The sequence below is a fragment of the Tupaia chinensis genome, unplaced genomic scaffold, assembly GCF_000334495.1.
Source record: "Tupaia chinensis unplaced genomic scaffold, TupChi_1.0 Scaffold000117_2, whole genome shotgun sequence".
Classification (NCBI taxonomy): Eukaryota; Metazoa; Chordata; class Mammalia; order Scandentia; family Tupaiidae; genus Tupaia; species Tupaia belangeri.
Window position 1 is genome coordinate 2399952 of NW_006159583.1, and position 23023 is coordinate 2422974.

Below are 23023 nucleotides of genomic sequence, written 5' to 3' on the forward strand. Positions count from 1 at the left end.
TGATGTCTTACTGCATGTTGCCATGGGTGAGTCTATAACTAAAATATTTCATTCTAATATATTACCATATGAAAAAATGTTTCTCAGTATCTATACAAATATTAAAAATAAGGAGCAAATTGATGCCAAATTTATAAAGAATAATATCAATTCATTAATAATTAAATTGAGGAAAAAACTAAAATGCTATTTGCCTTAAGAAACTCAATTTCAATAAAATTTTTCAATAAAAATTTTGTACCTATAATTTTACCAACATTTGTGATGTATTTTTATCTGATCAACAGTAACTTCAATATATACACTAATTTTGTTGCAGATAATTGTTATCACTTTGTATTTTAGGATAAATTTCCAAAGGAGAAATACAATAAAAATAAGAGTTCAAAAAATAATAATATAAAAGTTCTTGCTTTTATTGAGGAGCATTTATGCATTTTTAAAAACAGGTAACATGATAGCAAATATTAATTATATTCATATTCTACTGAAAATACTAGAATTTCCCTTGCTGTTATTTAAACTTAAGAGAAAATAATTTTAGAAATCAATAAAAAATATGCATAAGGACACATAATTTGTAATAATCATTTTGGGAGGAGGAAAAAAATTAAAAACAGATTTATAAGGCATTTAGTGCAGTGTTTTCCTTTCAGTAATTAGGATTTAGAAACAAAGCTTCTTATATTACCTGTCTCACATCTTGCTTTAAATGGCATTGCATTTCCAATTTATGTCCTCAGAGGTCTTGCTGTATTTGTTATAGTGGGCAGGGTAATAACTCTTTTTTATATAGCATTACAGAAAAGTGGTGAGGGTTGGAGCAGCATCCACCATACAAGAGTATTTACAAAAGAGCTGCTAATACAGAACAAGCTTTAGTGTATCAGAGCTACCAACCCCTTCTTTAACACCAGCTTTCAAATAAGCATATTTTAAAATCGTCTGATTTAAACTTGGGAAAGATTACTTAAAAATTATCAAAATAGGCCAGCCATGGTGGCACAGCAATAGCACCACACTCTGCAATGCTGGCCCACGTGAAAGGTCCCACGTTCTAGTCCTGAGGTCTCCAGCACAATCTGGCGTCACGAGCACAAGCCTATGTTCTTCGCTAGCTGGCACTGTGGATGGATCATGACATGAAGATTCTGTTGGACATGCCTGCTTCTCTTTCTCTGTCTCTCTCACTCATGAGAAAAAGAAATAAACTTTTTTAAAAAAAGAAACAATCATAAAAATAAATTTTACTTATCTCTCTTAAAGATTGCAGAATTATTGGAGAATTTGTCACCTTGAGCACAGTGAATTTTCTTCAAAAGTTCCTCAGTCATTTTAAGTAATATTTTGGACAAGGGGGACCAAGAAACTCTTAAATTAGTAGAAAAACATAATTGAGATATTAGAAATTATGTGAAAACTCTCTCACAATCAAGTTTTCCTTCTGCAAAATATCAAATAGAGAACAGGAAAGCAAGCTTTGATAAACCTTGTTCTTTCTGCCTCTCCCCTCAACAATTTCTACTACATTCACAGTTTTCAGCTCCTATATCTTGGCCTAATACAATACACATCTGTTCCCATCACTCCAAACACCCAAGCCCTGCCCTCGAGAAGGTCAGCCTTGAACTTGTAAACTTCAGCCCTAGTGGTTCACTTCTATGTGACATAGCTGATCTATTCCTCTTTGTTAAACCCCTTGTCATCCTGACATCTATGATTTTTACAAATCTGACCTATTGCTATGGTTTGAACCACTCTGTCCTTCTTGTGTGCACCCTTCAATATTCTTAGCCCTCTCTGGGTTTGCACTCAGTGGACCCTCTGTTTTGATCCTAAGTCTTCAATTGTCACCTCCCTCCAAATATTTTCTAAACATACTTTTCAAAAAAGTCCTTAAAAAAAGATGTCTTATCTATAACTATTCAATCTCTCTTCACATACCTAAGCTCTTTTTCTCTCCTTTCCACACTTTTAGTACTCCTCTTGCCTCAATTCTTTCATCCCAAATCAGTACTTCTCCCTGTTCTAGAACTTGGCTAAAAAGCATCTTCTCCTTGGGATCTCTAATACCTCCCTCTTTCACTCCTTTAGATTCAATGGAATAATTAAGTCTTCTTGATTCCAACTCTGTAACATCAATCTAATTCATTCTCACTTTTTACTACCAAGGTCTAATTCTGAGTCACATTTCTGATTTGATCTAGTCTTTGGTATTCTATCTGGGCTTCCACTTTAAATACCATTGCCTTCATTAACAATTACCAATCAACAGTGTTCTTGCTCTAGACTCCCACTGTATTTTATCCACAGTTGGTTGTACCTGTATCTGCCTCCTTCCAATGCAGTCCATTTGCAGAGAGCAAATCCCCTATCACCAGCCTGTGTCAATCCTATCTGCAAGTGTAAATCTCCTTGTGGAAATGCATCATATGATTGTTACATCACTAGAGTATAAACCATGGAATAAGACACTGTGAGCACTAAAACATTTGGAAAGAAAGAGAAAGGGGAAGAAAGAGTAACAAATGAATAGCCATAATTCTTTCCTGCACTTAAAGTATTCCTTATCCTAATAATATCATCTAATGAACTCACAGTATACTTGAAGGCCTTGTCTACTTAAACCTAGTCATTTCTTAATAAAGAATGTTAATCCCGTCCCCCTCCTTAACAAGAAGGCAAGCATGAAGATGAATGAAGCATGTCCTACAATGTGTTTCTTTCTTGTCCAGAGACACACAATGTCTCAACAGCTGATTCTTCTTGTTCCCAGAAAAATTCTTCTTGCCAAATACAAGCTGGGTGATATAAGCAACCAAAGCTAAGATGCCCCAAGATTACTCCATTGTAATGAGTTTCAAAAACAATGATTACATCACTTTCTTTCTGTATTTGTAACACAGTCACAGTTAAGTAAAAGAGAATTTTAACTGATCAACTGCTCAGAATTGGGCTACTCTCTGACTCTCCTTATAAACTTCCCTCTAGGGGAATTCCTTGTTCACTTTGGCCCTGGCTGAAGGGAAAGGCAACTTAAGACAGAGATTACACGAAAGCTGTCATTTTGTAAAGGTTATAGGAATGGCAACAAGAGACAGAACTGAGCTGCCAAGGTGCAGTGAGGGTGAACATCAAAAGAGGAGTAAAGACAGCGGAGAGTGGAGCTGCTTTCTCTGAAGCTTATCTGAGCTCCTTTGGTTGAGAAATCAAGACTTGAAATCTCAGCATAGAAAGCTTGCTCATAACAAAGCCAGTGTGTCTTGGCTTTAGTTGGAAATACCATAAAAGCAGCTTCTCTTGCGACCAATCTCTCTCTTACTTTTCTTAGCCAGTATGCAGCTACATATGAAAATAATTAATGAAACCCTTCAAAGAAACCTTAAGAACTTTAAGAAATGGTTGTTGTATGGAGGGAGGAAGGTTCTCATGTTTCATATGAAATCCTTTCTACCAGAGCCGAGCTACCCCAACCCCTTGTGATACTTTGGGTCACAAGTGAAAAAAACAAAGCTGAATGCCAAGGTGAGATTCCAAGATGTAAAGTCAAATGCAGTGAAAGAAAAATTATTATTGCCATTTAGTATTTTTTAAGTGTAAAATTCAAGAGAACTCAGACCTAGAAAAATCAAGACAATAAAACAGAGAACCTCTATCACAGGAGCAGGTAGCACCAAGTGAAGGTGCTCATGATGATCAAATCTGGAAAAGAAACTAAGAGTTTGTTTTTCTCCTACATTTCAGTCTGAGATACAAGGAGAGAATTGTATTCCTTACATCAATCAGCTCATTTATCTTAAGTAAAACAATATTTAAAGTTGGGCTGGGCTACTTGAAGTAGAGAAGAGATGTTCTGGAATTATTTCTGTGCCCTTCATAGTGCCACAGATATCCAAGGAAGAGTTACTCTCACGATTTCCAGATGAAATACGAGCATGACACAGTAACCTCTATGAGATAAAGAAATTCCTCAAATAGCCAAGAAATGGTTCTTAATTTGTGGAAAGGAATGTTCATGGGAGATGCTATCAGAATTACCCAGGGGAAAGAGCTGGTTATTTTAAATATATAGTTGCCCCTGCCCTGATTTTTTTCACCTGCTTACAATGATCTGTTACTGATAAGTCTGTTACATTAAAAAGGAAAACATGAGGGAAAAATAGCAGCAAACTATTTCAGAGATAATTCTTAAGGTATAGATCTGATGAAATTGATCATAATAACCACTAATAAAAATACACTTATCAAATAATGTACTTACTATCAGACAAGTATGCAGCTGAGTTTTATTTTTTTGGATGTATTAATATTTTAATTCTAGTAAGGCAATAAGAAGTGAATATTCCTATTATTTTCAACATGCAAAACAGAAAATGAGGCACAGATAAGTAACCTGTCCAAGATCACAGCTTCCCTTTTTAAAATATTACTTAAATGCAGAAACTCCAATAACTCCTTAACCAGCATTCCAGGTCCTCTATACAATACCTCCTACTTCTGTTAGCAAGTGTCTCAATCAATTGCTCTCTTGTATAGCAGCAGAACTCCATGTAAAAACAGGCTATACTCAGTCTTCAATCCTTTTCTAATTTTAATTAGCCCTATCACTTTACCTAATACAATTAGCCCTATCGCTTTACTTAAACTGCTCAGCAAAGTCAACAATGACCTCCACACGACCAGGTCCAGGTCTGGAGGCCAATTCTCAGTCTTTAGTTTATTTGAGCCCTAAGTAGCATCCAATATTACATTCACTCCCTTCTCTTTGATAATCTTTCTTTATTGGCTCTGTCATACCAAAATCTTTGCATATCTCAATTTCTTTTCAATCTCTCTGTTGGTTCCTTTCCTTCTTCTTAACCTTAAAGGATGGAGGGACCAGCAGTTAGCGTAATGGCTATGTCACTGGACTCCCACGTAGTTGACCGCAGTTCGCATCCTGGACCCGGTGGCTTAAAACTCACGCCAGGCGCATTTGCGTTCATGCCCAAGATCCCGAGAGGAGAATGGAGGAGAAGGGATTGCGGCGTGACTATCCTCCCGGGGGGGGCGGGGGGTGATTTCACGCTTTCTATCTCTATGTCTCTTCCTGTCTGTCTATAGCAAAAACCTTTCCCCTCCCCCCCAAAAAAAATTGGAATAAAAAAAGGATGGGTAGCTCCAAGGTTCGAGGAGAATGGAGGAGAACTTGGGGGGGCTATAGATAGGGCACGTGTGCTCACCAGAAAGACAGAGAGAGACAGAGAGATAGAAAGCGTGAAATCACCCCCCGCCCCCCCCGGGAGGATAGTCACGCCGCAATCCCTTCTCCTCCATTCTCCTCTCGGGATCTTGGGCATGAACGCAAATGCGCCTGGCGTGAGTTTTAAGCCACCGGGTCCAGGATGCGAACTGCGGTCAACTACGTGGGAGTCCAGTGACATAGCCATTACGCTAACTGCTGGTCCCCGGGGTTCAGATCTTAATGATTTTCTCTACTACATTCACACTCACTCCCTTGCTGAGCTCAGGCAATGTTACAGTATAGCTTTACAGTCCACATGCATGCTGAAGACCATGGCCCAGACCTCTCCCCTGGACTTTTGCCCATGTAACTGTTTAATGAAGATTTGCCACTTAGATATTTAATTGGTACCTCAAATTTAATACACCCATGACTGAACTACTGAAAGCTTCCTTTCTCTTAATACCTACTTAAATGCCACTGTCCCTATTACTGTTGTTGGAGACTCCATCCTTCCAACTGCTCAAGTCGAAAATTTTGTAACTTGCCTGCATTAAAAGTGTATTCTCTTTCTTTCATACCAGAAACCTTATAGAAGTTACCTTCAAAAGCATATCCCGAATCCGAGCACTTCTAATGATCTCATAGCTTCGGCCTTCACCAAAAGTGCCCTGTTTCACTCTCAGAAAAGTCCTAATTTGGGGACCAGCAGTTAGCATAATGGCTATGTCGCTGGACTCCCACATAGTTGACTGCTGTTCAAGTCCCAGACCCGGCGGCTTAAACTCACGCTGGGCACGTGTGTGTGCATGCCCAAGATCCCGAGAGGAGAATGGAGAAGGGATTGTGGTGTGGCCATCCCCCTTGAGGGGTGATTTCTTGCTTTCTGTCTCTCTGTCTCTGTCTGTCTGTCTGGCGAGCACACACACCCTATAGCAAAAACCTCTCCAAAAAAAAAAAAAAAAGAAAAGTCCTAATTTGAACAAAAAATATAGTCATCTGAACACAAGGCCGTTCATGATCTCATTCCCACCCCTTCTCCCTGCATTGCCTCTCTGGCCTCATCTATCACTTTCACTGAGTCCACTCCAGCCAAGCTGATGTCCTGGCCAAGCTCCGGCAAACAGAGCACACTCCTGCTTTGGATCTTTGTTCTAGTTGTTCCCTTTGTCTAGCACGCTCTTCTTTCAGAAATCCACGTGGCAAGTTCCTCACTTCCTTCAGTCTTGGCTTAGTACCTCACTATTCAATGAGACTCCGGCTTAACACTTCAGGGAGACTATTCCCCCCCACCTCTCATCTCATTCAATAGCTCTTCTATGTTCTGTCCCGTTGCACCTACCACCTTTCAACACGGTATAGAATTTTATCTCCTTATTAATTCATTTCTTTTTATTCATGACTTGTCTCCCTCCACTTAAAGGTAAGCTCTTTGAGGCCATGACTTTTTATTATTTTGTTCAGTGGTATAGCTTGAGGGTAGAACATACCTAGCACATATATTGATGGCCCAATAAATATAGGTTTAAAGAAATAAACATGGACACACTCAAAGACAAAAGCCATTATGCATTCTTATCTTATATTCTGATTATTCTTCTGATTTCCCTGATGTAATACCTTGTCTCTTGTCATAATCCTTCTGCTTGAAAGAGACACTGACAAAAGTCTCCCTTACCTCTTTCCTTCCCCATTCAATAGGTTAAGTGTACCAAGAGATTGAACATACAAACTCTAAAATTATTGAAGGTTGAGAATCCTTAATCTGAAATCCAAAGTGCTCCAAAATATGAACTTTTTGAGTACAGACATCATGCCACAAGTGATAAATTCTACACCTGACTTTACAATCAAAACACCACAAAATACTGTATAAAATACTGCATAAAATACTGTATAAAACTACCTTCAGGTATGTATCTAATCTATATGAAACATAAGTTAATTTCATGCTTAGATTTGGGTCCCATCTCTATGATAGCTCATTATGCATATGTCTATATTCTAAAATCTGAACAAACCTGAAATCCAAAACACTTCTGGTGCCAAGCATTTTAGATAAGGAAAATTCAACCTGTATTCACAATTTCAGAAATGTTCATTAAAGTGAGAGATCCGCAATGCTATTACCTCAACTGCCTTGCAAGTGCCTGGCTGAGACATAGTCGCTTAACAATGAACTCAAATTCATTTTTAAAAGTTCCCATATTTTAGAGTCAAAAGACTCCCTGACCAATACTGCCACCTACCGATGAGTAGGTGAGTAATCAGGACAATCAAAGTGTAAATCAGTTTAACAGAAACTAGGAAAAGACAATAATAAAAAATCCTATGAAGTCAGTAAAATAAACTGTTTTTCCCGAAGAGTGCTAACAAGGAATTTACAGTGGATTCTACAGCTGCATTAAGCAAAGAGTTTGCAAGTACAAAGAATGACAATGACCTCCTTCAGAAAAGAGGAAACATCACCAAAACATGAACATAGCATCTATAAATACCAGTTCTTCAACTTTTCACCACCAACTCTCTTAAGAATTAAGATGTTTGAGACTCAAAGAAAATATATTTGTTTTAATTTTTCCTCATGACAAACAAATGCAAACAAGCCTACCCACAGTTTTAAAATGCACTACCAGAAAAGGAAACACACACACACACACACACACACACAGCAAAAGCTAATGCTTTTGAGTTAATACCAGTACATTTGTATTCAAGGCTCTACATTATTAAGTTTCTTCTCTTTAGAAGTACAGATAGAAATTTTTTTGGTTATTTAAATGCAATATTTTTCAGTGTCAATGAATATATGGGTCCTGAATTCTAAGGAATACACAAAATAAAATGGCATTTTCAGTTTATTTTTATCAAAAAATCTGGTACTTTTTCATGATCAAAAACTTCTTGTATCCTCTCCTTTCCCCAGATAGGTAGTAAATAGTAAATATTATTGGCGTATTCTTTAGAATAACCATTTGTTTAAACATTGTATTCATTTGCCTTTTTATGAAGATAGACACCCTTAAAATGTTTTAAGCATTTTGTTTATCTTTTATATTAATTATTTCTAATTGAACCATTAATAAAATAGCATTTTGCTAATCATGGAATTGATATGTGTTGTCAAAATAAACAGAATACACAACGTATTTTGAAATTCCTAAAGAATAGAAATGTATGTAAAGAAAAAACTAAGAAAAGAAACAAGTTTATTTCTCTCACATGCTCTCTCACTTTAAGAAAATTACATGGGAGCAATATGTACAATGAAAGAGGAGTGACTTTGAACAACAAACATAGCCCATTTATCTATTTAAAATAACATTAATAAAAAAAGAAAAAGACTCATGAACACTTAAGATTAAAAGTAATTATTCCGAGAGAAGATCATTTAGAAAAAGACATTTAATTATAAAATTTCTCCTTAAATAAAAAAGCAATGGCACACAGTACCACAAAATTATTTAAGTGATCATATCCGCAGGCTGCTGTTGTAATGATATGCTAAAATTTTACGACTGCCCTCATTAACAGCATTTTCCCTAATTATAGTGGCATCCAGAGCTTCTAAGAATGTGTAATTTTTCCTAAAGTACGACTAAAAGTGTCATAAACACAGTTTGTGCAGCATTCACTTATATCACCTTTTATTTACTACACTCTCAACTCATAAAATATTTAACATTTCTCTCTCACTTCATTTCTCTTATTTACAGTACAGAGGCTCATTTCTTGTCACAATACGGTTTGTGCATTAAAATCCCTGGGAATAGTACTTTCCACAACATTTTAATGAGTTTACTCTGATTATTTAAAATAAGTACACAAACAAAAGCTTGTTCACATGACTATGTCATACCCAGAAGAATATTTTTTCCAGGAGACTTACTCAAGAGTTTAAAAAAAAAAAAAATCCCTCTTTAATAGAATACATTAATACATCCAACTATTAATGGATTATACCATCATGCATATTTATAATGCTAAGATGACAAAAGGTAAAGGCAGCTATGACTTTTTAAATTCCGTTTGGAAGAGTACAGCACACATGAAGTCATTTGGCTTTCATTCTCTTGGTATCCATAATCCAGTTATTCCACATGGGTGTATTTTATTTATTCTTAGTATATGAGCATTTAATGGTTCAGTAATAATTGGCAACGTCTGACAGTTCTATTTTCTTGATCTTGGATACAGTTCTGTGCACATATGTCAGATAAACGGAAAAAAATGCAAATCACTTCATGTGATACACCAGGAAGAAGTAGAATGTTACTGTTTGAACAAACAATCCAAAGAGATGAATACTAATACTCTACAGTGACAGGAATACTGTTAAATTAGGTCTGTTTTAATATGTGCCATCTTCAAAACTGGCCATACCTGGTTTTTGTTACCTTTGGGTTAAAAAACAACCTATTTGGGAAAAAGATAGCTATGAGGAGGTAAGAAAGCATATATTACAGTACATACAATTTTAAGAGAAAAAAGTGGGAAGAGAATATTATTTTCATATACACACACATATATTTATAAGACTATGTCATATAGGACACATTTCATAGAGTTTATAAAAATACGCAACAAACAAATTTAGCCCTTCTTCTCACTCCAGAACTATTTTCTAATAATAATAATTAACTTAAGTTCTGGCAGCAGCACGAATCTATAGTTTTTTAAGGCTGGGAGTGTCACTTTAATAGTTGGGTACAGTTGAGTGGTAAGAGTCCTGCCATTCTCTATTTACACTCTTCATCGAGCAAGAATTATTATTGAAGTCCTCATGGTTATCTGCAGCTTGTTAAGTCTTCTAGAGTGCTTTTGACTTTATAACCCACTCTGCATTTGGGTTGAGCTGATATAAGTCCTTCATGTAAGTGTTATCATCAAGGCAGCGCTCCCCTATTAAAGAGATATTGCATAAGTTTAAAACAGTGAAGATGTTAGAATGTGATTTTAATCTTAGCCCTAACAGTTAACTCTGAAGTAGCTCTCATCCTTTCCTGTTTCTCATAATGTTAGAAAGGATGGCCAAAATATTGGAAAAGTCCACTTGCTAGGCTTTCTCTAAGTGAACAGGTTTTGAATTAATTTCAGAAGCTGGAAATACTTTATATGATGGGCTTTTCAATAATTCCTGAAAAACTTACTAACTTTATTAAGAGAGGCAACAGCTTTGAATTTACCTAAGAAGCCACACTTAACTACTCAAGATATATTAATAGTAAAATGAAATATGAAATACATTAATATTTAAATAATTTTTACTAGTAACAGTTAATAATTCTAAGTTTCTAGATGAGCTGCAGTTTATTTACATCTTAAGACTGAACCTTTACATTCCTATATTTGCCTTTTTTAAGTCTAGGAAAATGTTCTACAAATCTGATTGCAAAACATCTTTAATTACCATTCTGAATAAAATAACAATACACTGATCTTTTAACATTTTGATTCTCATCAGGAGTCAAAAGAGAAAAAGTTTATTTTAAATTTAAAAAAAGAGATGAGTAAGATCCATGATAGCTATGAAAGGACAAAATAAAATATAAAACATAGTCAACATTAATTCATTTATCCTATTTCTAGTTCCTAAGTTATAAATATGAGTATAAGTGTGAATGTGTGTGTGCATAAAATATAGTAACAAGTTGACTGCAGCAAAAATAATTCCTGCTTTCACTAAAAATATCTAGTACTGTACTATAATAAAAATGTTATCTTGGCCTTAAAGAAGCTCGACTACTTTCTTTATTAAAGATATGACAAGGGCACGTATTTTAAAAAGTTTTTAAAATACTTGCATCATTAACCATCTAGAAGTTAGTCCTCCATTAGAGAATTACCCTTGTTGAAGTTGGACATTGTTGGGCATTTGCACAAAGGTTGAAAAAGAGCCTGATGACAGAGGTTTGACTATTTAAACAAATCCATAATACTTAACAACTATCTAAAGCCTATTATATTTTACTGCTAATTATTTTTTCATTCCACAGATATAAATAATAATCACTGGCAATGTTATATTAGTATATGGAATGCAAAGAGAAAAAAAAAAAAAGTACTTACCAATATTTCCTCCGACCTCATACAAAAAAACTTCCCCCTTTTTGAGATTCTGGGCAACCCCACTATTAGGGACAAACAAAACAAATGGATTAGTTGTATCATCAAACAGCTTGCGAGTAAATCACTTTAATGTGCTTGGGGAATTCTGGCTGGTATGGAAAATTCATAGCTTAAACACACTGTAATTATCTACACGTTTGTATTTTCCCATCTGTTAAATGTGCTGAATCGGTAATAAAAATGTCATACCTGCAAATTGAAACAAATAAGTGGAATCACACATCTGAAGGCAAAATAATAAATTAACATCCAAATTTGTAAAATTAAAGAAAAGTTAACATAATATTTTAGCTGCTAAATTATAAATGATTATCTATGAAATATTTCCACCTTATTTTTCACATTGCATTTATTCAATAAGTAATAACCATTGGTTTGCTTTGCTGACAATACGTCTGCTGTTCAAGATGAACGTGAAGGATAAGATGTGATTCCGTGTTAGCCGCTGCAAAGTGAGAGATGTGTGTACTCAAAACAGAAGCAGACATTATGAAGACAGACTATACCAAATAGGTTGTATTTACAGAGTTACATTCTTCAAAGAATAAACTTTTCCAGATCATTAGGTTCAAAGATAAAAATTGGTAAAACTTAGTAGGTTTCAAATCTTTCTGCGTGAACATTACCTGCTAAAAATTCAGATCTCATGCTCTAGAAATTCAAATGTAATAGATCTAGGATAAAGCCTATGAATCTGCTTTTAAAACGCACTATACTGGGTAGATGTGCATGGAAAGGTGTATGAACTATAGGGACCTCCCATGTGGTCCCAGTCTGCCAAATATAGTATTTTAGCAACAGTCATCACCATAGCTGGGTCAATAATTATTTTTATTTATAATATAGAATATAACACAATAAACTATGTGTTTATAAAAAAGGGGTTATAGGTTTCTATGATGACCAAGTTGAATATTTTGAAAGACTTGATTTTTAAAATATCTGATCACTTCTTGCTCTCACAATGATTCTCAAGTACGTAAATTCTGGCTTTGCCTTAAAAAAAAAAAAAACTTAGTTGGATTTATTGGCATAAGCAAGTTTCTATAAAATGTTAATCAATAAATTCATAATTAAAGAAAAGGTCATAACCCTTTTTCAAAGATTGGTGAATAAGAATTGAATTTGTTGTGCATTTATTTAATGTTGTCTATGTGAACACTGGATTCAGTGGAGAATATGGGGAGAGAAACGATGGAGAGAACCAGAGGTTCTCACAGCCCCAACACAGATAGAATATGAGGTGAAAGCACAGGAATGTGGTGGAAGAAAAAATATAAACATTTATTAAGAATTTACTGGGAACCAGCAGTTAGCGTAATGGCTATGTCACTGGACTCCCATGTAGTCGACCGTGGTTCGTGTCCCGGACATGGTGACTTAGAACTCACGCCGGGCGCGTGTGCGTGCGTGCCCAAGATCCCGAGAGGAGAATGGAGGAGAAGGGATTGCAGCGTGACCATCCCCCCGGGGGCTGATTTCTCGCTTTCTGTCTCTATGTCTGTCTGGCGAGCGCACACGCCCTATAGCGGAAAAAAAAACTCTCCCCCCCCAAAAAAAAAAAGAATTTACTTATTACATGACCCAGACAGCCAGGCTATGTGCTTCGTGGTCATTTTCCTAGTTAATTACGAGGTAGATCCTATTATGGTCTGCTCTTATAAATGAGGAACTTGAGACTTAAAGAGAGTATTAAAACCAACCCAAGATAAAGCAAGATAGCTACTGTCTCTTGAATTCAGATTGATTATCAATCTTTAGTACCCTCAAGCATAAGGAAAGGTGCCCAGGATTGAGGGAGAAGAAGGGAAAGGGAAAGCATTTATAAGACTTCCCTTTGGATAAAGGAGGGTAAGAGAAGGAAAGGTAGAAGAGGAAAGAGTAAGGAAGGAGACAGAAGAAAGCAACCCACTCCAGATGGTAAGCAAATACCTCTTTAATAAAAGCAGCATAAGGAGAGAATTCAAATCTGTAGAAAGCAGTTGTCACAGCTCTGGTACTTTTTCTTTCCTTTCTTTTTTTCTTTTTTTTTTTTTTTTCCTTTTTTAAGAGAGAGATTTTTGATATAGGGCATGTGAAACAACTGAAGAGACAGAGAGAAACAGAGAGACAGAGAGGGAGAAATCACCCCCCAGAGGGCAGAGTCATGATGATGCTGCAATTCCTTCTCTTCCATTCTCCTCTTGGGATCTTGGGCACACATGCACACATGCCTGATGTGAGTTTTAAGTCACCAGGTCCAGGACTTGAACCACAGTTGACCATGTGGGAGTCCAGTGGTGTAATCATTATGCTATCTGCTGGTACCAACACTAGTACTTTCTATAACAGTATGCTTACTATGGTTTTATGCCATACCATACATACTGATGTCAGAATTGATTATATTGTTCAATTTCATGCCACATCTTACATTACCAGCAGAGGACCAAAAGGATAGACTAAATTGAAAGTGAATGCTGTGTAAATTAGCCATGTCTAGTCTGGAAGTGCTACTTCTACATGAAATCTGACTAGATCTTCAGGTATGCATTCTAAGAAAGGATGGGATATCCTGGTGAGAAGAATGCCAAAAGTTGGTATTTACTAAGCCAAGGTGAGCATAGAGAGGAAGTGAATTGAACTTCACTGAAGCTGAGACACTCTTCATAAAGCAAAGACATCTGAGAATTTCCAGCTGTCTCTAGGACTTAATCCTTAGAAATTCCAAATGCCCTAGGACTTCATCTCATAAAATTTCATCCACTCTCAGACTCTACACCAGTGACTCAGATCCACGATAATCTCTAGACCCTCCAGCCAATGTGGAGCATGCTTAAGGAACTGCCTTTGGAGACAGAAACCACAGATACAGAACTCCAGCTTCACCACCTATGACAAATGTGTGACCTTGCAAATCTCAGCTTTCTCATCAGTAAACGAGAAGAATAACAAAACTTACTTCAGAATATGTCATGAAGGATGCTTATGCTGGTTTACTGAAAGCTCAGACATTACCAATAAGCCTCTCTACCATTTCATCACCATCTGTTAGCTGCACAGATTCATCCCTTCTCTCAATTTACAAACCCTGAGGGGAGGTACTTCAAAATATATGCTTATACCCTTTCAACACCTAGCAGAAGGCCTTAAACAGAACAGAAACATACTAAATACTTGTGATACCATATTAAAATTGGAGAAGCTTTGGCAGACAATTTGATCGAAGCCTCTGAATATTAGAATAAGGAGGTTAAATGTAAAAATAAATAAATAAATAAATAAGGCTGAAACAGAGCATTCACAAACTAAGATGCCAGTGCCCCTGATTTCCCTTTTAAAAAAGATTCAGATTAGTTTATGTCGGTAATAGAAATGGAAGAGGGAAAGGGCACTAAAACGTGACATTAGCTAAAAAGGGTAAAAACTGAAAACCCAACACACTTCTTAGAACCTCTAAAACTCAAGAAAAGATATTACAAAATGTACCAGAAAACATATGCTCTAATATTTGAATGGGATTCCATTGGCTATCAGAGGATTCTGCCCATCAACCCCAAAACAGCGGGGAAGGGTTTAGCTGTCCTTGCGCAGGACAGTGCATTCTTCCCCTTGTGTTTTGTAGCTCAAGGGACTCAAGAGCTTCATGCTTTCTGTTCTTAGATTGGAGGGGTTTGTTTGTTTGTTTGTTTGTTAGTTTTACTCTAGGGCATGTGCACTTGCTAGACAGACAGAGAGAGGTAAAGTGAAAAATTAGCCCCCAGAAGGAATGGCCACACTGCGATTCTGTCTCATCTTGGGATTTTGTGCACACGCACGTTTCTCAAGCCAGCAGGTTTGCAGACTAGAACCTCTCAGTCATCCACGTGGGATCCAGCTAACTCAACCTCCACGCCAACCCACTGGCCAGGAGCATTTCTTCTACTTGTTCATTATGTTTCACCAAAAAAAAAAAAAAAAAAAAAAAAAGAGTCTTTCCTGTTTTAATACCATTGTATCATAATCAGTAATTTTCTTAACAGCCTATAAACAATAATTAACCTCTAATCTACATATTCTGGAAAGCACCTTCAGTGGTCCACTTGCCAAGCCCACTGCAGGCATACTGTAGGAACATTCCCATGTACTGCTCTAAACAGGCTCGATTTGAACACCAGCTCCATCCAATGAACTAAACTCACTGCAACTGTCTAATTGTTAAGTCTGCTCCACTCTTCTGTTGGGAAGACAGAAATTTTAAGCATTTCACACTACCCTAAGCAAAAAAAAGGGGAGGGGGGGAGGCAGGGGAAGGAAAGAGAGAGCAAGTGAAATATGCCAAGGAATAATTAAAACAAAACAGGCCCCTACCTTTCTTGGCTGAGAAACCTGGCAAGTACATCACTGGCTTTTAGTTCTTCAGTTAGCTGTATTGCCATGGAAACTTTCGAAAGATGGGGAGCTTGCACTCGAATCACTCCCTGAGGAACGTCAGCCTGCAAAGCAATAATGACACTGGAACAAAGCTGACAGCAGCTGGAACATGTAACTCTGTACAATGCATTATACGGTAAGTGTGCTTAACTACGACGCATTTTACTTCACTACATAAAAACCTTAACTACTGTATAATGTAATTTGCTAAATTACATCAAACCTCAAATATCCTCTTAATGGTGATAGGAGAACTTTATAATGCCTGTGCAGTAATGCTTAATTATTTTTAAAGATGTAAAGAATGACAGCAATAACCATTACTGCCATATTAAGTGCTGATTTCAGGGTATTATCTACTACAGGGTGCTCCTTCATGTAGCAATTTATGAAATTGAATCAGAAAGAAGTAACTTAGTGTGTGATAGTAATGTATAGATTTTAAAAAATCTTCTCCCCCACACACAAAATTAAAAAAAAAATTTGTCCCAAAGTATCTAAAAACAAAATAAAAACATACTTTTCTGATATATTTTTATTGAGTCTGCACCTAAGTTAGCTAATGAGCTTACATTTTTCACTACAACACTTAGAAGTTAAGATGACTAATTCTAATTCTCTTGTCTATGAATGTGAAAAACAGTTTACTTTTTCAAGGTTTGTAATGTCATAATGTCAGCTATGACATTCAAATATTATGCTTAATTAATTTCTAAATGTTTCTGCTAAAATAAATACTAATTTACTATTTATGCCCATATGTCTTAAACAGACTTTAGAACAAACAGAATGCATAAGTTAAAGATAATGCCTCAAGTATTATAAACACCCTGCATCACTACTAAAATTAACCAAGCATCTACTGAATATCAGGTATTTTCCTAGGTCTACTTACCTTGTAGAAAGATAAGACATCAGTCCTTGATTGTTGTACATACAATATTGTTATACACACAATATTGTTATACACACAATGTCACATCCTTTTTTTTAATGTATGTTTTGATGCTATTTATTAAAATGTGATTTTTTTCCTTTTTCCCCCTGTTATGTCATTTTCTTTATGTACAGTCTTGACTTTATTTTTTAAAGCATGAAGCCTTTTTTAAAAAATATAAAGCACAGACATCATTGATTTGCTTTCTTTCAAAGTTAAAACAAAAATAATAGATCTTTAGACGAGGGCTGACTAAAATGGTACATGCTCTTCTCAAAATGTTAAATTGTTTCCTCAGTAACCTTAGAGATTTGCTGTAGGGATAACAGAAAAGAAATGACATTGTACAACTGCACATGGTGCAGGCTACTGTGTAAGGTCATGGACAGTTAGATCTGCAAAGACACCTCGGGGAGTCTGACTGGCAAACTCAGAAAGCCTACCACCAACTGGGAAGCACCCCACCTGCAGCCTTCACCTGACCACTCCGTGAAGGGCCACAGAGCACCACTTACTCCAAACCTGGACTGCAGGGCTTCCCACATGTGATCTTGCAGAGCAAAGAATTCCATTTATAATGTCCTCATCTAACTTCTCTTCAAGGAAAGGGAATATTATCTACAACTTAATTCTGGAAGGATGTCCTAGTTTCAAACTCCTTAGTTCTAATCTCTGCCCAGACCCCTCAGCTCCTGCTTCATCTCTCTATCCAGCAAGGACCCTTGGCTTGGTTTTCTGACTTCTACTTTCTAGGTCATATAATTTGGCCTCATACTTTAGTCTAGTCTTCGGCCTTGACCTAGATCTTGCCCCTAGGGCACAAGTACAATTTACCTTTTTCCTCAATTCTGGGATACTTTTATTTTCATTTGTAACATTTCGGAAAACAAGCTTCTTACAATAGAGGGGACATTTCATGTGGTAGTATAACCACACTATGTTTTTCCTTTCATAGCATTTATTAAGCCAATGGTGTAACTTACAACTCAAGGACTGCATGACCTGCCACCTGAATTTCTCCTTTGGATTTCATCTCCAGCTTATCTCCTGCTATAACCATTCTAACTGCTGGCCTGGCTTCACCTACTCATTTCCTCATAGAAGGTAAAGACAATAAACTTGCACAGAAGCCTTTAATAGTCAAGTGAAAATGGTAATTACAACATTTAAAGCACTGAGATCATGTTCTTAAAGCCTCAGTCAACCTTGACCACTCAGAAAGAGCAACCTATATTGGTGTTTTGGGTTTTGCTATTATTATTATTATTATTATTGCTATTATTTGATTATTATTATTGTTATTATTTGCCCTGAATGGCAAATCAAGGTTTGCAGATAGCCATATCCTTTACACAGATGTTAAAGGCTAGGAAATCCTGATTGTCATAGTGCCAAATATCTTTAAATATAGCTTTTGTTTGATGAAAGCAAGAGTGACAAAGAATAAATTTAATACCTAGTCATAAAATTTTAAAAAGGCAGCCAAATCTATGCTGCCTATTTAAAGGTATGATGTGAGTTAAGCTTTTTCTTAAAGATATGATTAAGTTTTTATACATAGAAGGGTCATAATAAGTGAATTAAAAAACCAAAATGAGCCAGAAAAATAATGTCTTACTATAGTGAATTCAGGGATATGATAACCTTTGTTTGCTTCTTGCCTTTTCCCCCTCTGTTCCTTGTGGCCGATTTTACTCATCAGATAAAAAAGCCAGTCAAAATTCACTACAAACACTTCATGTTTTCTTATCTTTATAGTCTACTCCCATTCTGAAATATCCCCTAGTTGTCTATTATTCAAGGCCTAGCTCAAACATGATGGAAACCTTTCTTCCATGATCCACAAGAGCCAAATGAATTTCTTTTTTCCACTGAGTTTCCTTTATGTTGGAGATTCTAATAAACGTCACCTGAATTCTAGTTATATGCCACATACCCAGGTCATATCTGCAGCCACTCATGAATGCTTACTGATTAACTGAATCACTCAAAAACAGATGCTAATAAAATTTCTCTGGAATAAAAGAAAGTACGCTAATGTGCATTTCCTTAGAGGCAAAAATCATCATGATCATCTTAAGAACATTGTCCACAATAAGCAAGTTGCTGAAATCATATGTTACTTCCTTTAGTACTGAGGATAAATGGAAAGGAAAAGAGAGTAAAGAAAAGGAGTTACAAGTGCTACAAGGAATGGGAACCAGCAGTTAGCGTAATGGCTATGTCGCTGGACTCCCACATAGTTGACTGCAGTTCGTGTCCCAGACCCAGTGGCTTAAAACTCACGCCAGGCATGTGTGCGTGCATGCCCAAGATCCCAAGAGGAGAATGGAGGAGAAGGGATTGCGGCATGACCATCCCCCCAGGGGGGTGATTTCTTGCTTTCTGTCTTTATGTCTCTCTCTGTCTGTCTGGCGAGTGCACGCGCCCTATAGCGAAAACCTCTCCAAAATAAATAAATAAATAAAAGAAATGCTACAAGGAATAATTTATTTATTCCTTCAGAGAGCTAAGGAGAAATGCCAACGTTACCAATATTTATATGTACCTGCTTAAGGAAGTAGTCTCTTTTCTTTCTCTAAGATATATCAAGAAATGCTGAAAGCCTTTAATAATATGACCAAAGGGCCTACAGTTTCTAAATGAGTTTAGAGATCATAGCTGTAGAGAGTACAGCCATAGTTCCCTATAAAATGTAGCATTGAGTTCAGTGTGCTGTTAGGACTTTGCACAGAGAACCACTTCTAACACAGAAATCCGGAGTCTTCCTGATAGTTCAGAGAGTGATAGGAAGAGTCACAGGTACTAGGTTCAGGGGCACCTGTGGATTCCCATGTGTATGTGTCATGTTAGGTGATTGACATGGGACACAGGGGCTGGCCTCTGCCAATATGGAGAGTGACAAGAGTACTCCCCACAGGAACCTTATGGCGTGAAACAGAAGACTTCCCACATCATTTTCCCTTAAAGAGCAGAGGATGAGGTTAGGCCAGTTCTGGCTCAGTGTTAACCCTTCTCAAACTACTACAATAAAAACTTTGACTGTTTTCGCATGGAGTTGGAATGTCAAGGCCCTTGAAATACCTTTCATGAAACATGGCCCCTTCCCAGGCTGACTGGCCACATTTCCTGTATTCCAGGGTATGAGCATGTGAAAGTTTGAGTGTCTGTGTGTGCATGCATGCACGTGTGGATGCATGGTTTGCTTGTCTATAGGGAAGGCACAATTCTCAGCTCATTTCTTTCTCTGGTAATACATCCTACCTCAAGTCTCACAGCAATATAGCATTAAGAGTTTGATTTAATATGAATCTACCATGCCCTTTACCCTTAGAGAAGAAGTGAGTTAAACTGGTAGGTATCATGGTAAAGATGAAGAGCTTAGACATTGTTTCTGGAAAGGTTTTCCTGGGTATCTTGACAAGGGAGGCCAAATGATATTTACATAAAGATGATAAACAATAAATGATGCCAAAGCTCTCGTTTAAATGGTGTATGACAACCACTATTAAGTTCCAGAATTATGCTGTATCTAATACTAAAGCTATTGGTATACTAATTGCATTGAGCTGCCAAGCTTTGAAAAGACACAACATGCCTGATCATTAAGCCAAACAGTCTGTTCTTAACTCAAGCCATAATAATAGCTGAATCTGTGCATACTATTATCTTTGTAACTTTCCTTTTTCATGTTTTTTGGTCTAACATCTGTCACCATTCCCTACATTTTTGGATGAGGTGGGACTACACTTGTGAACGGAGGTTATGTGGTATACAGCAGGAGTAGAGAAGAACTGTACTTGACTAACATATCATTAAATTTTAACCACAAAGGATTTTACAACTTACAGAATGTTAATTTCTTATGCACACAGAGATTGCTGTAAAAGAGAAAATGATCTCATATGGTCCTCACATGTTTTACATATTAAACTAAAGCACATCCGATTTTATTTTTTTATTATTTGATTAAATAAAAATGATTTTGTTACTTTTTATAAGGTGCAAATGAACACTGCATTACTCATACTTCTGCAATATACAGGTTAGAAATTTAAGTGTCAGACTTTTAAAAAAGAGACATTCATTTCTTTTTCTTTTTTTATTAAAAGCTAATTTAAATGTAAAGCTGACACTTTTGATTTTGCTACAGAAAAATGTTAGCTTCAAAAGGACAAATTGGAAATACAACTTTCTTAAAAAGGAGGCCAGATAGAACAGACATTTTAGAAAATTAAACAAGGACATTTTAGCAAGGTATCTTAAAATAATATGGCATATTCATCACCCTACTCTGAACTAACAATACTGGGAGTGATGATATAGAAGGAATTCTCTATAATCCTAAACTGTCTATGTTCTGATTATAATTGGGTCTTTGTTATCCAAATGCCTTGACCTTTTATGCAACTCATAGTTTTGGAGAATTCTAAAGAAGGGCCTTAAATAACTTCCATAGTTAATAAATAAGTATTTAATTTGCAATGAAGTAAGTGCTGATATTTTTCTCTTTTGATGTGTTTTTTTTTTATGCACTCTAAAAATATCTGAGAATGTCATTAAAAGAAACAAGATTTGGGTTCGATATATGGACATTTGGTTTTTCACATGGGTCCCCAAGTAAATCCAGACACTACATCCAGATCTAAAGCAGATGCTTGAAAGAATACCTGTGATGATGCTCTAGAATTAGGCTGTTATATTCCAGAGATGGAATTTTAAATGTAGTTTTGAGTACGGGCATGCAATTCTAGCTACAAAGGACTTGGTGTCTATACTGCACTGCTACCAACTTCTCTGGGTAGCCACAATAGATTTGTATGTCCAAAGCTTTAAACATTAAAATGTTTCAAGATAATTAAGAAACTGTTGGCAAATCACAAAAGCTCTCAAAAACTTGAATTGTTCTGCTGCAAATTAAAGGTCTGGCACTAGGTCATCCTCAGGTAATCATGCAAGAGAGAACTTTTGTTTCTTTCCCTTATTGATGAAGTCCGATGTGCTGAGAAGTGTGGTGTATTTCACAGAATCTCACAAAGCCTGTTCTGGGCCCTCACATTCTCACAAACATACAGCTTGCCTTTGAGAGGTGAGTTTGAATTGCCAAAGAAAATCATACGAAGTTAAGTCCCAATGGACCTGGAGGTCTGGATGACTCAGTAATTCATAAACAACTGATTGTCAACCTAACTCATATATCCTTATTAGGCAGAGATGCAAATTTAAAGTAACGATGGCTGAAATGTTGGGATTTCTGTAAGTTCCTTAAAAACATGAAAAGGTTGGAGCCAGTTGATGGTACAGTGGTTACATAATGCTCAGAGGCCAACCCACATGGGATAGCTCTGGTTTCACGTCGAGAGAGGTCCTTGAACATGTCAGACACATAAGTGCATGCATAGTCACCCATGATTCTAGGCTGGTAGATTATGGCATATAAACTCTGTTGGGGGTGCCTTTCTATCTCTGTCACTCATTCAATAGATAGATAGATAGACAGATACATACATACATACATATATACATTTTTATAGGAACATGAAAAGGAGAAAAAAGCTAGGAAGACAGGATGGAAAATCAGAATGTTTGATGGTTTATGATGGGTTTGTGGAGTTTTATGTAGATTTTATATATTTTTGTATCTTAGAAAAGTTTATGATAAAATAAAACAGATGTGCACACACAAGTAAAATAAATCGCGGTGGAAGGGGGATAGATAACCTTCACACATTTTATAAAACACACATATAAGTTCTACCCTGGGAGAGACTGACTCAGTGGACCTAGGCAGTAGCCTAGTCAAGGTTAGGGTTTCGTTTTTTTGTTGTTATTTTAAGGGAGGTTTTTTTTGTTTTGTTTTGTTTTGTTTTGCTATTGGTTGTGTGTACTTGCCAGAGAGATGGAAAACAAGAAATAAATTCCCTGGTGGGGTGCAGGGGGTGGCCACACCACAATTACTTCTCCTCCATTCTCCCTCTCAGGATCTTGGACACGTATTCCACATGCTTCAATGTGAATTTGAAGCCTCCAAGTCTGGAACTTGAACCATGATCAGTCATGTGAGAGTCCAGCAATGTAGCCATTTTGCCATCTGTTGGTCCCATAGATTTTTTTTTTTTTTAAATAATACTACAGATGCCTCTGTTGTGAACTTCTGGCTAACTACCACTAATATGTTCCTACCCCATCAGTTTATAAAAGAAACTGAAGCCTGGGGAGGTAAAATCACTGGTCACATTCTTTAATGGCAGAGCAAAAACCACAGCATCAAGCCACACGATTTCTGACATGTGATATGGGTGTGTGTGTGTGTGTGTGTGTGTGTGTGTGTATGAGGGAAA

General features: G+C 36.6%; 1 protein-coding gene across 2 annotated transcripts in view; it reads right to left on the bottom strand.

Moving 5' to 3' along the window:
- Positions 1-8854: 8854 nt before the first annotated feature.
- The window catches only part of ARHGAP18 (Rho GTPase activating protein 18), a 173797-nt gene continuing 159628 nt past the window's right edge, over positions 8855-23023 (bottom strand). For both annotated transcript variants that reach the window (XM_006144268.3, XM_006144269.3), the window contains 3 exons: positions 15683-15807; positions 11294-11355; positions 8855-10126 (listed from right to left, as the gene is read on the bottom strand). In XM_006144268.3, the coding sequence (XP_006144330.1) occupies positions 10035-10126; positions 11294-11355; positions 15683-15807 (279 nt within the window). In that variant the 3' untranslated portion in view covers positions 8855-10034. The remainder of the gene's footprint in view (positions 10127-11293; positions 11356-15682; positions 15808-23023) is intronic.